At 28.0% G+C, this 16,099-nt stretch overlaps 2 protein-coding genes across 3 annotated transcripts; both read right to left on the bottom strand.

The window, feature by feature from the left end:
• Window positions 1–150: 150 nt before the first annotated feature.
• Window positions 151–7,865, bottom strand: LOC108690699 (nuclear pore complex protein Nup155). 2 transcript variants are annotated; one of them, XM_018198119.1, is made up of 27 exons: window positions 7,718–7,865; window positions 7,254–7,413; window positions 6,998–7,135; window positions 6,535–6,631; window positions 6,276–6,439; window positions 6,058–6,191; window positions 5,689–5,951; window positions 5,352–5,602; window positions 5,018–5,271; window positions 4,769–4,942; window positions 4,202–4,304; window positions 3,910–4,118; window positions 3,668–3,765; window positions 3,359–3,551; window positions 3,166–3,260; window positions 3,014–3,110; window positions 2,762–2,839; window positions 2,495–2,691; window positions 2,271–2,418; window positions 1,973–2,208; window positions 1,747–1,894; window positions 1,423–1,521; window positions 1,221–1,341; window positions 1,036–1,146; window positions 824–944; window positions 618–740; window positions 151–355 (listed from the first exon to the last, which is right to left on the bottom strand). In XM_018198119.1, the coding sequence occupies exons 2-27, from the start codon at window positions 7,396–7,398 to the stop codon at window positions 220–222; spliced, it is 3,933 nt and encodes a 1,310-aa protein (XP_018053608.1). In that variant the 5' UTR covers window positions 7,399–7,413; window positions 7,718–7,865; the 3' UTR covers window positions 151–219. The 2 variants fall into 2 exon arrangements, with proteins under 2 accessions (XP_018053608.1, XP_018053607.1); XM_018198118.1 differs by having other exon boundaries at window positions 3,910–4,121.
• Window positions 7,866–8,814: 949 nt separating this feature from the next.
• Window positions 8,815–14,308, bottom strand: LOC108690698 (eukaryotic translation initiation factor 2-alpha kinase). Its single transcript, XM_018198117.1, has 13 exons — window positions 14,094–14,308; window positions 13,078–13,204; window positions 12,776–12,950; window positions 12,317–12,479; window positions 12,080–12,242; window positions 11,776–12,019; window positions 11,583–11,699; window positions 11,309–11,474; window positions 11,134–11,239; window positions 10,832–11,031; window positions 9,581–10,319; window positions 9,153–9,503; window positions 8,815–9,039 (listed from the first exon to the last, which is right to left on the bottom strand). Exons 1-13 carry the CDS (start codon window positions 14,219–14,221, stop codon window positions 8,824–8,826), a joined length of 2,895 nt encoding a protein of 964 aa, XP_018053606.1. The 5' UTR covers window positions 14,222–14,308; the 3' UTR covers window positions 8,815–8,823.
• Between the last annotated feature and the right edge of the window lie 1,791 nt (window positions 14,309–16,099).

Below are 16,099 nucleotides of genomic sequence, written 5' to 3' on the forward strand. Positions count from 1 at the left end.
AATAGTCTACCTGGAATAAATTGTGTAAATTTTATTTCTTGATAAACATTCATAAAAGTTGAGCAATTAATTTATTTAATGATAGTACCATAAATAACATTTGCTTTTTGTCAGAAAAAAGTATCAAATAATTAGAAGTCACAAGGCTTTCTTCTTTTTCATGATAACATGTACATACATGTATACACTCTTCTTCATGTACATACATATAAAATTGCTTTACATACGATTCAATATACTTTGAATTGAACGCAAATTTGTTATTTCCCTTTCGAGTTCTCCACCATTAGGTTTACTAAAGAGAGTTGTTAAACATTTCGAAATAACATCCTGACACTTTGTTATTATCTTTCTCCTGCAGTAAAGAAATTTTGAATTAATATCAAGTTTAACATTATGACTTTAATTAGCAATTAAAAATAAAAACATTTACTTATTTTTATTTAAATCAAATATATTTTGTGCGCTTTCTTCTTTTATGTTTTAAAATAAAATATTTAATATTGTTTAAAATATTTAAATTTAATTTTTAAAATCTGACTTTTATATTAGTTTATTTCTAATCTCTGCAATGTGAAGTACAAGGAATTATAATCGAGATTATAAAAAATACGCACCTGACAAAATTGTTTGTTACAGTCATGTTTTTTATGAAATGATTTACCAAGTTCGCTGTTGATTCGATCAAGTGAAATTCGTTACCTTCATTTAACCAAATACGGGTATTTTTACCAATCATTCTAAAGACAGACAATTTGAGCATGAAACAAATACTTTGTAATTTTTTTCAGAATATGTGAAATTTTGCAATTAATATACTTACTTATCATAAATATCTAAAAGATCTTCCATTGCTACTCCTAATTCCAAGAAAGAAGTTATAATACTAGTATTAGTTACTTTATATTTACATGCCTTCATTTCCAATTGTTTTACTAAAAAATCTAAAACGAAAAAATTAAACAAAATTAAGAGAAATATTAACATAAAATTTTATTATCAATATAAAATCAAATAAATATAAAATATAATTACCAATTGGGAAACAATGCGGTGATCCAATATATTCTTGACCAAGTACTTTAATTTTGCACATTAAAATGGTTATTTTATCCTCATTCGATGGTTCCGTTGCATTTTCTAATTCTATGAACATTAAGCATTCATTAGAAAGTTGAGAAAACTATTGTTAAAATATTATGAATATGCGAACTGTATACCATTATCAATTATATTGGTCCAAATTCCTTTAATTAACATGTCATCTTGATGACCCGAGCAGTGAATAATAGCTAGTTTACATTCCCAAAGTTGTAAAGGCTCTGCATATTCTTCATATAACTGTAATTAATATTGTATATAATAATCTCAGGGAGAAATAAAATTTAAATGAAAAATAATACTTTTGTCAAAATTACAAACCTGTGTAATATCAAGTAATGAAGAATTTAATCTCAATTTTGCATCTGTAACTATCATCGAATCGAATAGGTTTTGCTGATTACTGATAATCTCAAGTATCTGTTAAACACATTTGAGAAAACAATTATTAATTAATATAATACATTAAATTTATTTAAATATTAGAATATGAATGGTACATAAAACTTTACAATTTACATTATTTTTTCTCTTTTTAAGATATTTTTCAATTATTGCATACATAAAAGAAAGATTTAAATCGTAAAGTTATAGATGTTCTACTTTGTAAAGTAGAATTCATGATTAACAATTTAAAATACATACTTGCTGTTGCATTCTAGCTACTTCTAATTTATCTTCTAATTCGCGTAAGAAAATTCCAAGGTAAGGAGCATATCCAGTTTGATCGCTTCGCATACATACAACCGCACGTGCTAAATATTCGACTCTTTTTGAGAGTGATATTTCTGCTCTATAAAAAAAATGAATATAAGTTTTTATATCTTTATCAAAAAATAATATATTACAAGCAATATATATATATGCATACCCGACTTTGGTAGCCAAAGAATCTAAGATCTTTGCTGCAGCAGCATGATTCTTGTTTCTTTCATAAAACTGCCAAAGTAATTCAGGCGCATTGACACGATTGAGATAAGTTTCTAACGAAGGTACAGCAAAAGCAACTAATTCACCGTGAAGCCCTCTGTCTATCATCCAAGTATAAATTGAAGAATGAAGAGTCTCACATGGTGCATGTAGAGCATCATCTATGATCTCATGTAACTAAAAAAAGATATTAATATTATAATACATTTCAAATATATAAACAAATTTATATTACATACAATTTCTTTCGCCGGTATTACAACAACATTTGATGCTGTTTGTAAAGGAGGTCCTGGCTTGCTCGGTATAGTTGGCGTTAAAGGATTAGAGATGCTCTGATGATACAAATGATCTAACATTGCGGTAAATTCCTTATAAATCTCTGAACTGTAAATAATATAAAAATTTATTAAATTATTATTTATTGTTATCTATAAAGATATAATATCCTGTTGTTATATACCGTTTCGTAAAAGCAAGATTTCCTTCTTGATCCTCTATAGGTTCATTATTTTTATAATAATGTGAAGCAGCGTTGTTGGGATCTATCCTTTCTGCACAACAAATACACAATTCAAGTACACCTGTGTAGAACTGGCATGCGACAAATTGTTGACACACTGCATTCAGATTCAATCTCGGTGCTACCTCTTTACAAAGCTGTGTAGATATTCAATAAATAAGTAAAATTAAATATTATCTTTTGTTGTATAGATGATATTATATGTACCATTAAAGCAGACTGAAGATAACATTCTTTATCCTCGGGATTTGTGCACCCCTTTGCTTTCAGAAGAATTTCGTTTGCCTAAATTTATGAAACTCATTATCACTCAATTATTATACTATAATTTCTACTACTATAATTATAATACTACTACTATATTCTAATACTATAATTATTATACTATAATTTCTTATATCATATAAATATTGATAAGATTATAACTTTTATAAAAAAAAAAGATGATATTCACATTACCTTGGAGCAAACAGCATCTTCAGTTCTGTATAAATTGGGACAGACTTCTCTTAATTTTGCACTTACAGAATCCACTGATGCGTTATCCCCAAGATAACTGCAAAATATTAACTGTAAATTATTGGAAATTTGTACAAAATTTATAAACTTACCTATCAATCAAATGAACGATGAGTAGAGAAGATATTTCGTGGCCTATTAAAATCAAATCTCTGAAGGTGGCTGTAGAAAATTGAGTAATTTGATCCTGAAAGATCAACATTTCGATTTAGTTGAAAATAAAAAACTAATCATCTTTCAGTAAGAAGGATGATATCTTAACTTAATAAAAAAAAATTAAATTACTTTTGATAGACAGTTGATGATATTATTTAGCTGATTTTCGCATAATATTTTCCATAAACCCAAAACCTCACATGCATGGGTAATGAAAACTTTTAAAGCGTCCAAAGAGTTTCTTTCTTCTACAATTGGTTCTTGAAAATGACTTTGCATCGTTGTTTCAAAACCGTCTGTTAAACCTCTACTTGTGCTTTGTCTGTATATGTATACTTTGTTTTAGTTGATTTCCTAATTAGCTTAATATAATCTAATAAAATCATATCATACATATATATTATTATATAAAAAAATCATGTTTTAGAAAATACATACTGTTTTGTGATATGTGTATTTCTGTTTAAGAAAGATCTAAGTGCTTGCAAATGACCTAAGATCCAAGTAATTTGTGTTGCTGGTACTGTACTGGAAATCTGAATAAAATAATACCTATATTTTATAAGTGTATTAAAATTTCAAAAATAAAAATAATAACATACAATTTGTCTCAGAATAGATAATCGAGGAAATATTTTTTTTTAAATTACGTAAAATAATTTTTCTCTAAAATTACTTACCACATTTTTATTACTTATTGTTTCTTGTTTTATACATCTTACATTCCATATAGGACGAAGTATTCTTCCCACATACAAATATAATCCGCTATGTTTAGCAGAGAAATGTTGCAAACTAATATCTGTCGTAAGCCCCATTTGTGTAGGTGATCGAAAGGATTGGACTCTAGAATCGAAAGTTGGCATTCTGGGCGTAGATGTGCGTAAATCTGCTATATGTTAAAATGTAAATCAAATATATAAATCAAATATTATATGGACATTTGAAATCTAAGAAAACACAATATTATACCTGGTATGGTAGGAAAAGCAGAATGCATATCAATCGGAGGACATATTCCTGCTATTCTTTGACCACCATATAGGAAGAATGCACGAGTTGCCCATTCTGACAACTACACATAAAAAAAATTTATTGTTATTAATAATACATAGTATTAATAATACATATATATAGTATAGAACAAAATTACCAATATAAATTAAAAAATATAAATAAAATTTAAAGATGATAACATATTATATGTCTCGTGTGAAAGAAAATTCACAGATCCCAAATTCGGTCTCGACTATTTTTATATTTCTCTCTATAAGAGATTGAAGTAATTTGCACAGTTAAAAAAAAAGATAGATTCTAGAACTATATTAAACTAAGAAGCTAAAGAAGGGGGAGTTTGAACAATCTCATAAGACTCATTACAATAGACTAATAAACTGACTCATTACAATAGACTTAGTATTAGACTAATAAACTGACAGAGCAACTCTTGGAGCAATTTCAAATTCAGATAATATAGTTTCACTCGCTTTCACTATACTAAGTAAAATTTGATAAACATATGTAAAAATATATCATTACCTGAGCATTTTGAGAACTCTCAAGTGTCGCCAAAATTAGGCATGTAGCACAAGCTTGTTCCAAGGATTGTGTTTGAAAATATGCGCGTACTACTTCAGTATCAGGACCACGTTGTTCTAAGAGAAGTTGTTTTAATATGTCTACAGGACGAACTTGCATTAAGATTATTGCTCCCTGTAACAAAATAAATATAATAATAATAACCAATGCATGTATCATATAGATATGATAAAAATATATTATACATACCTGTGCTGTTAAGAATATAAATTTCCTTGGTGGTTCCATATGTTGGCGCACTAATAAAGGAGGTTCACCCTGAGCACTACTTTGCTTTTCTATATGTATAGCCGAATCTCTTATGATTTCCTCCATAGCCCAAGCTGGACTATCAAGAGGCAAAATACTTTGAGTTTCAGCTAAGTAATTTGTGAATGGATAAGCATCATTACTCAAACACCATGCGGTTTCCGTATCACCACCGCAAACAAGAAAAAGAGTCCCTAGAAGATATTTTACAATGCAATGAATTATATTCAAATCGAATGTGTTATTCAAGATATATTATAAAAAAATAAATTACCCTTTCGATAATAGGCCATTTGTACTTTTCGTGGTCTCATTACTGGAGCATTTGCAGCATAGCCTGGTGGTAACCTGACATGTATCAATTGTAAACATTGTGGTCTACTCGACGGATTTGCAATTGAAGTGCAACTGAAGTAAAAACGAGTTCCTGTTGCCGCAACAACAACCAAATTCAAATGTATCGATTCGGATTCCATTATGGCTGATATGCTTACAAGAGGTCGAAAATTGTTACTATCCAGAGTTCTGGAAAAAATAAGTTTTAATAATTCTATTTATGTATTATACAAGTACTCTCTGTATATTAAGTACATTAATAAAAGATTACCCACTTAACAACATGAACAGTATTTTGAACTAAAGAAGCTTGAGATAATGAAGTGATTTTAGATGCGCCACCATCAATATCCCAAACCGTAATTGTGCCTCTATCACCCAAAGTATATAAAATATTACGCGAATCATCCACAGATATTTGTATTATAGCTTCTTCCTCTGACAATGCCATAGTGACAAATGATGGCACTAAAAATGATAATGGACCTTCTGAATGATTAACTTTTTTACAACGTTTGCCGAACCAGCTGCTCTCTGCCTATATGCGAAAAAATTCATTCATATAGAATAATAAAATGAATTTAAAAAATAAAACTAAGAATAAAATAAATCAAATTTATTTTAAATTGATAAAGATTTTTAACCTGATAATATATTTCAAAAAGTGATCCATTTCTACCACCAAGAAATATTCTGCCACTATTAGTATTAGCAATTGTAGTGATTCCTATTCCATCGGTAGTAACAGTAAAGATCGGTTCTGGAACTAACTGCATTTCTGTAGATATATGAAAAAAAATTAAATTTAATTAGAAAGTAATTCCTAACAAACACAAATAAACAGAATATAATAAATTATTACCTCCTCCAGCATCGGGTATTGTCACACCAAGAATAGTTATTTCTACCGTTGTTGTAAGAATTAACAAGTATTTCACGTAGCACTGGAAGATTCCCGCCTTAGGTTTTACTAAGCCTACGCTTATAATAGTTTCATTCAAACCATCAAAATAAGCAACATCAGATCTATATAATTTTAGAGCAAAAAAAATTTTAATATTTTAGTTTCATGTATATAAATTTATAAATTCATATTTATCAGTAAAATTCAAAATACTTACTCATTTTCATATGACCACAGATAAATGTCACTATCAATTGTAAGCCATGCTTTTGAAATCTCTGTGAAAAGACCCATCATACAATGACATTGCATATCTATAATTTTATTAAGGATTAAATATATTTAATATTCATAAAATAGTTATCATAATTTAAACTTCATATAAAAATAGCCGAATCATAATCGATATCCCATCTCATCCCATATTTCAGTAATGAGAAATTGATTAGAAATTTGAAGGTGATAAGTAAAAAGGAATATTATTGGAATTGTAAATTCAAAATAGGCTGTATTCATTCAAAATAGGGATAATTCATATCATACTCCTTTCATTTATAACTTTTAACTTTTCAATTAATACTATAATATTATAATTTATACTATAAATTATTATAATTTATATCAACTAAGAATAATTGATACATAATAAAGTATTTATTTTTACTATTTAGAAAGGATACGGCCAAAGTGTTCCATGACTTCAGAAGGCAAAGGAATTTTATTAAGCATCTTCATTTGATTAATATTTGTTAAAGTCATTGATGCACCATTTAAATTAGGATAGTCATGATCATCGAGACCACTAACGGTTGGTCCACCTATGAAGAATATATTAATTATAATAGGTTTATAGCTTCAAATTAACATTAATATCCTTCACAATTATATTTATAATACTAATTTAGTAATTCTTTATGTAACTAATGTATAATTTACCTTGCACATTGTATCGCATAAGATTAATTAAGGATGGAAAATTACTGTCTGCAATAATATGTTTATCTACCATTTTCCCAGCCATCTCTAATGAGTCTAAATGCATTTTTAAAGGCTCCATTTCTGTAAGCGTCATATTCCTCATTCCCTAAAAGTATTACTAGAAAAAGACGAGATATATGAATATGTAAATATTTGGAAATTAATTTTAAGTGATAATATCATATAGATCTTAATAACCTTAAAAGAGATAAATCTTTCCTTATTCTTTTATAATTATTTTGATATCAAGAAATTCAGTACTTTTAATGCACAAAAAAAACAAAATAATTTAAAAATTGCGAAAATAAGGCAACGCATTAAAATTATAGGTTAAATCTGAATGCATCTTTTATTGAAATTATTAGAATGTAAAATTTTTGAAAACATAGAATGATATAAGATAAATTGACATAATTACATACTCGATACTGTACTTGTATGATCTTGTAATTCGATGTAAGCAAAAAAACTTCAAATATAACTCTAATCAATTTTAACCTCCAAGCCCTCCAACCATGCTCCACAGCGCTCATTCGCGCCAGACCGGCACCGGCAATACCGGCAGTGGCATCAAGCGTAGGCAGCGTGCGTCAAGCATAATCCAGCATATTCGAATCAAGTCAACGGTATTTGCAGATATATGCGCATGCGAGAATGTAGGTCTGTTCTTTTTGGCTGTACTTTTGTATCAGTTTATCTTTCTTCCTTTTTTCTTCAGGCGGAAAGAAGAAGAAAGATGAAATTGGTGCAAAAATTCATTTAAAAAGAACAAGAACAGTCTTAATGCTTTAAACCCGCGCCCTTTAGAATGCATAATCTTATTTGTAGATATTTATATTTGAGATAGTTCTATAAAAATCCTGATATTTGGAGATATTAATCTATACAGATATATTTAGTTAATTAGGAAGCGCAATAGATTTTATTATAAATTTTGTAGGAGATAAGGACAAAGATAAAGAAAGAGAGATATAGGAAGATGGATAGTTGTAAAAGGAGATTTACATAATCTAAAAGAACTACAGTAGTTGAAATTTTTTGTATAATATTGTATTTAAAAAGTTATTCATTTTCTATTACAGCCTTGTAAAGAATAAATTTATATAATCAATGACAATATAATATTATACATGTTTAATAAATAAAATTGACAAAATAATGATGAAGATGATTCTAAAATGATATAACAATTACATTCATAAAAAATAATATAACAATTATAGTTTGATTTTATTAAAAAAAAATATCAAAATTTTTGATGAAGAGATCTAGTAGTATCGTTATCCAAATAATTGTTACGAGCATAATTCCTATATACATATGCAAATTAATAAAAACATACCCACACTTTATTCAAGAAACATCCTAAAAATATTCTTAGAACATTCAAAGGACATAATACTATATCTTCTGAATGTCTTCAGAATATCCCAGAGATCCGTTGTATGGGTAATTAACAAATATATCTAAAAAAAAAGAAAATAAAAACTCTTTATTTCATAGATGTTTCAAAAATATTTGCAACTTATCAATTTATGTTCTCAGACAACTCGCCGTTACTATTACTACTATTAGTTAAAGAGGAATGTCTAGTCAGTTGTGGCAATTCAAAATGCCATTTTGAATCTTTATCTGTATTAAAATCAACTATTTCATAATTCTGCAAAGGAGGTCTCGCTTTAATACCTAATGTTGTAGGTCGCTTCATGGGATCCTCATCTAACATCATTTTGAGCAGATCATACTGCAAAAGAGATATATGTATATATATTCTACATAATAATTCCAATTAAAACATTATATATACATATATGTAATATATGAGATACGATTGATGTATTCTTTTAATTCCTTTACCTCAGCAGAATAATTTTTCGAAAAATCTTTCGGAAAAATGGATTTTTTTAGATTTGATAACGTTGCTATTCTCTCCATGTCAGTAGAAAATGGTGTAAGGAGTTCAAAGAAAATTATTCCTAAGGAATAAATATCTACTTTGTAGTTGTAAGTTTTTTGGCCATTCATTTGTTCAGGTGACATATATAAGTGCGTGCCAACACATGCAGTATGTACATTATTCTTTAAAGAAACATTCTCATATTCAGCTGCAGGTGTGTGAGTCCTATCACATCCATCAATCATCGCAGTGACGAGTCCAAAATCGCCGATCTTTATCTTACCGTCAAGAGCAAAAAATATATTTGATGGCTAAAAAACAATTTTTTTTATTACAAAATAAAATATAAAATAGAGTTTTATTATCCATATTTTAAGACAGACGATACCTTTAAATCTCGATGAATTAATCCTTGCAAATGTACATACTCCACAGCATCCACTATTTGTTGGAAGATATTTAATATCTGATTAAAATCTCTTTCTGATGTGTGCTGCTTTAGCCACTCTCTCAAACTGAGTCTTTGGCACAACTGCATCTGTATGTATAGGAACATTTTCGCAGACTTCTTGATGTTTGGCTTTTTCTTTAAATCTAAGGAAAACGGTTTTTGGGATTTGCGTTCTTTTTTCTCTTTCGCAATATTATCATCAGTTTCTTCAAACACAATACTTTCAGAATAATCGGTTTCATTATTATGGGATAATTCTTTTTCAGTTATATTACTCGAAATGGATAAGTCTGAATTATCGGTACTGTAAGTATTGATGCAAATCGAGTTATTATCATATTGCTTTTCGTTTGATCTTTCAAATATAATGTATGAATCATCGTTTGCCACTTTATTTAATTCGAACGCTTCACAGGCACTTTCTACAGAAGATTGATCAGTTTGTGAAACATCAATGTACACAGAATGATTAGGGGGTTTTGTCTCGGTTTGAGTTATTTCCGACGAGAGAAAATCAGTAGAACATCTTAGTTTATCAATCCATTGTTGATCATGTTCTTCTTGCCATCCACTAGGAGGACACTCTAACCAAGCATAATAGTACCTTACAATATTGAGGTGTTCCAATTTAGCTAATGCTCTTACTTCTCTTGTGACGCGATCTCTTGAATCTTCGCTGTAATAATATTTTATAAATAAAATTCTTATCTAGTTAAAATTCTATTGTTATAATCATATTTATAAGTGCAACTAGATGCTGTAATCAATTACTTTGTAAATTTAGAAGTCTTAATAAACTGCATTATAAAAATCCTAATAAATTTTTAACTTGCATTTTATAAATTTATATAAAATTAAACATTAATGTAATATAAATATTAATAAAATAAAAGAATGAAAAATAATCATTCTTTTAAATATTATCCTTTAGTTTAGAAAAAGATAAGTACGATACTATTCAGTATTTGAATTTCACTTAAGAATACACAAGAAATTTGTTCGCATCGCATACTCCAACATACTTCAACATGTTCCTACCATAATTCCTACTCATTTTAAGCGCGTTTGAGTGAGTAGAAACTACAGTTGGAGGAAGTAGGAGCATGTTGAAGCATGCGACACGAACAAACTTTATAAGTCTTTATAAGAAAAGAACTGAAAAAGAAGAGAAAATAATTTAGTACTAACTTGTTCGACAATGCAATTCTTTTAATCGCATAATTGCAATCATCAATTTTGTTTTTGACTTCAAAGACTACGCCATATCCTCCTTTTCCCAAGCAATCAACTAGCTCATAATCCATTAAGAAACGTGAATAAAAATTGTCACCATTATTATTAGTTGTATCACTTATTTTGGTTTCTATATGTCTTTCAACTATTAAAGGCTGAAATATAATTCATTTAATTTAAAATAAAATATAAAGTTAAAATAGCTAAATAAGAAAATAAAAAATATAAATAATTATACAGTTTATTTATTTACTTACCGCAGGTATGGCATCTTTAGCGATTGTCGTTACATTAAAGAAACGTTGTGTCAACATAAAATTCAATAAAAACGCAGTTGTAATCGAAATTACTAAAATCTCTTTCCTAACAAAAAAAATTAAACTTAAATATTTTTCATATTTTACATAAATATGATTATAATTAGAAACTTACCACCAATCCCAAATAGACATCACAACTTTAGTAGGTATAATATTTTCCTCTTCGACATAATTTTGCATGGATTTTTCCATGCCAGTGATAAGTAGAATATCAGAATTGCTATGATTACATTGCTTATTAGTTACTTGATCCGTTGAATATAAGTAAAATCCATTACCTGTAAAAAAATATTCACAATTATAAATTTGTCCATATAATTACTCTATTTTATACTATGACTATTTTTATAATGAGTAATGAAGATATTGGCATGTTCAAATATTACCATTAATATATTCTGAACTATATAATACAGACAATGCAATTGCATTCTGTGCTTCATTTGTTTTAATGGAATCTTCATCGTTATCTTTATCCGGTAAAGTATTTACAACAGCAGTTACTATAATTTTTTAAAAGTATTAATAATAAATGTTAATTTTGCAAATATACAGTGTAAAATAAATCGAAAAGCTTACTAGCTGCTGGATATGGCTGCCATGGATATTTTACATGTTGAACATACTTAGATTCTAACAAATTTTTATTATTGTGATTTTCTTGTACATATAATTGTCTTTCATGCATGCCTAAATATAAACCTGGCCTAATTGCAGAATATTCCGATCCCCATATCCACTGAGAGGTATCGAATAAATCAATTTTTTCCAAAGGTCCTGAAGAAACGTCTCCACGCCATATTGTAACAATTGGGGAATCAAACTAATAAAAATAATGATTTTTATTATTTTGCATATTAAATATTATAATTGTTGTACTAACCTTATATTGCCATAATGTAATTTTAGGATTATTTTTATCAACAGCCCAAATCAAACCTTCTGGAATAATTGCTTTAATTTCTATATTTAGAGCAATATCTTCATTGGAACAAGAAACAGGAGATTTTAGTTTTAATTCATATTGTCCAACGCTAAAGTTCCACCTTTAAACAATGATGTTATTTGGTATATCTTATTTTTTTTTATGTAAATAGAACTGGGACAGATGTTAGTTCACCTTTCACTACCTGCACGATCTTCTATGGCTCGCACAGTTTGTTGAAAACGTTGAATAATAAGTATATCTTCTTCTACGTATTCTTGACTATCTGTGTTGTTTTTGCATTCAGAAACACCAGAAACACATTTATATTTTATTTCGCCTGTATTGGCGAATACACCTATTTTACAGAAAATATTATTTTATTTATATTATTTTCTAAATAGTATTTTCTAAATAGTATTAACATTTTTAAATAAAAAAATATAAAGCAGTTCTTTAAAAAATTTTCTAGCATTATAAATTTTTATACCTAAGTTTTAAATTAAAATTCCGTTTAAAAACTGTTTTAATTTATTTAAATAAAATTTAGTTAACTCTTAGAAGCCTCTTTTAACACCTTTCATCTAGATGCTTGATATTTATTATAAAAACAAATAACATACAATCTAAAAAAAAAAATCTACTAAAACCTACCATAAGAATGAAGTTCTTTGCCACCAGCGTAAACTAAATCATCAGAAAAACGAAGTGATAAATGTAATAATTGATCTGCCGTTATCGGCATTGTTTCCAAATTTTCTCCATCAAATTTATACAATTGTCCACTCAAAGACGGAATTAAACGTACCCATTGTCCATTATTGTTAAGCTATAAAAATTAATACTTTGTATTAACACTTTATCTCAAACAATGATACATTATCTAGAAGTATCATAGAAGTTATTTATATAATAATATCAAGCATTGAAAGATAAAGAAAGAAACACTTTCTTACTTCTGTGTCATGAATACTGGATGACAACATTGGTCCATTATTAAAATCAATAGTCCACTGTTTTTTACCATAGTTGCTAGCATTGAGGGCTGATATATTTCCATCCAATGTACTGACAAATATCAAACTGGTGAAACAAAATACTATTAATGAGCAAGATTCAAATACAACATATAATTAATATTTCGTTATTTAATTTTAACTTTTAAGTCATATATTGGTTGTCCTTTGTCAATCGTATCTTTCAAACCATAAAAATTTCTAAACTTTGCATCCATTCATTGTAGCTGAACTAGTATACAGTAGTCGTGATGCTTAAAATGAAATATAGATAGATATATATTTGTAATGTTTAACGAAGTAAGCAAGAAGTTTTAGTGCAATTTAATACAACACAAAGGACAAGTTCCAAAAGTATGTGTTCTTTGTACACACAGGGATATAATGTGTCTTCCAATAAGCGACACAGTGTAACACAATGATCATGTCATCTTTATTTAACATTGGCAAATAAAGGATGTAATGATCCATAGTGTCATACCATGTCACTTTTGTCGCTTAATACTTAGCCATAGACCTGTTCTTTTTGGCTGAACCAGTTCATTTTTCTTCTTCTTTCCTCCTGGAGAAAAAAGGAAGAAAAATGAATTGGTGCAAAAGTTCAGCTAAAAAAACAGATCTCATGTATTTTCATGCCTTCTCAGTCTTTGTCATGTCTACTTCTCATTCTTATGTCTTCTTCGATATGCATGCAACTTTAGATGGCTAGACACATTTATGTGTGTATATATATTTTATTTTTACTAGAAATTTTTAAGGCTTTCTCAAAGACAGTTTTGGTAGAAGACTAACAGGTGTCTAATAAAATTTTCATTAGACTTCTTCATTCAGATTTTGTGGTTATGTACAAGATAATCATGTAGGACCCTTTGGAAGATGACAAATGTGAAAAAAAATGTTCGTTTCAAAAACATCACTCTACTCAATGAAAAGGAAAGAGGATCAAAGTCAATCACCTGCGTGTATCCTTAAAATGTTGATCGCATGATTTCAACAGCAAAGCATCCTCAGCGGAAACGAAGGAACATACAATCGTGATTGTCACCAAACAATAGAAACATATTTGTTGCCATAAACGAGACATCTTATCTGCGAGACTGAATGCCGTTCGTATGTGGCATTCTGTCGTATCGAGTTTTAATCAGTTTTACTACGACGGATTATTGCAAGTCGATTGACAGACGCACATCTAATGTTGCACATCTAACCAACACACATCGGATGACTGCGGTTAATCTTTCACTACAAATGCTTTGAAGTGAACCAATGCTTTTTAGTGGACCAATTAGAAAAAAGAATTTTACAAATTAACCAATCAAAAAATTTAAAATTTAAAGCATTTGTAGCATCGCCACTGTCACTATCGATGATATGACGATGTTTGAAACTGTACGCAATATTTTTGGTTATGCAATGTGCATACGTTATAACATATTTTCACAATTATATCCCTTTAATTTCTACCAATATGAATTTTAATTTCGGTTTAGTTTTACTCTATAACGCTTTCTTTAACTTTTAGAATTAAAAAAAAATAAAAAGTAATTAAAAGTTTATGTTATTGTAGAATTGGACATTAGTCATCGTTACGTACTACGTGTATATAAACATATGTTGTATCAGCTGTACCGGAAAAAAATATTGCTTGCAAAAAATAAGAATAAGAAGTATTTATCGGATAATTAAGTTTATATATAAATCTGTCCGATTATTATTTATATAGAGATGTATTTAAAAGGAATGTTTAGAATAATAACTTTCTTTTTCATTTAAATAACATAAATAATATAAATTTTTCTTCCTGAATCAAGTTTTTAGTTATTTACTTGCAATTATTTATATTATTTATAAATTTAATATAATTACTTACAATTTTGGAAGTTTTCCATTATAAGATGTTGTAAAAATATTTTATTCCCTTTTTGTAGCTTTCCAATGTAAGCTGAAATAAATAAATCATATAAAAAAATTATAAAGTATTATTCTTTATTTTAATATACATTAAATTTGTTTATTTTTATTAAATGTAATAAATATAAATGTAATAAATATAAATGTAATAAATATAAAAACAAATAAATTGAAATTCAAAAAGTACCCTGCACCTTTTTATACGAGTTTATCAAGAATAATCACATGGTTGATAACACATTCAGGCGTACAGAAAAAATCCCGCCAAAAAGATTTGTCCCATCTCTTGTTCTCATCCAATGATGATGAGGACACGTGTCAAAGATGTATAATAGCCAATCGCCGAGCGACTTTCGATCACCTGATTTTTCTTTAAGTCTGTTCAAATTGTTCGAAATCTCAAAAAATGTCTGTCCTTAAAGTGAAATAAATAGATATTCAGTTGAAGAGAAGCAAGATGCTGCAAATGCAAAAAGTGCAAACAACGCGAACAGACCTTTAATGGCATGTTGCTCTTGACACGAATTCGCAAATGTGATTTTTATTGTAATAAAATGCATTGCATTTAAATGCATTATTACGCAAGGTATCTATAATTATCAGTTTGGCATTTTCAAGCGTTACATATTGATATAATTAATAAGTTATAAGTAATAAAAATATAAATAATATGACTTGTGTAAAAAATATTAAATTAATTGGAAGAAAATAATTTTATATTTCGTAGAATAACAGTCATCATGCATATAAATGCTTAAATATGCGATAAATTTGCGGAAGTGTGATTTCAAGAACGACATCATGATAATGATTGATCGTTCTAAAGTCTATGTTGTAATCAGCTATTACGCTTCAAATGTGACAGGTGTATTTAAAGTTGAAAGGATGAAAAAGAAAGGAACAAATTGTAGAAAATATAATAATTTCTTCTATATTATTTTACTGATTATACTTTCTACACTTTTTTCTTTTTTTTAATTCTATTCTTCTATTAAATTTATTGTAATTTTATATAACTTAATATGACTTAATAACATCCTAAGACAAAATA

The sequence above is a fragment of the Atta colombica genome, unplaced genomic scaffold, assembly GCF_001594045.1.
Source record: "Atta colombica isolate Treedump-2 unplaced genomic scaffold, Acol1.0 scaffold35, whole genome shotgun sequence".
NCBI lineage: Eukaryota > Metazoa > Arthropoda > Insecta > Hymenoptera > Formicidae > Atta > Atta colombica.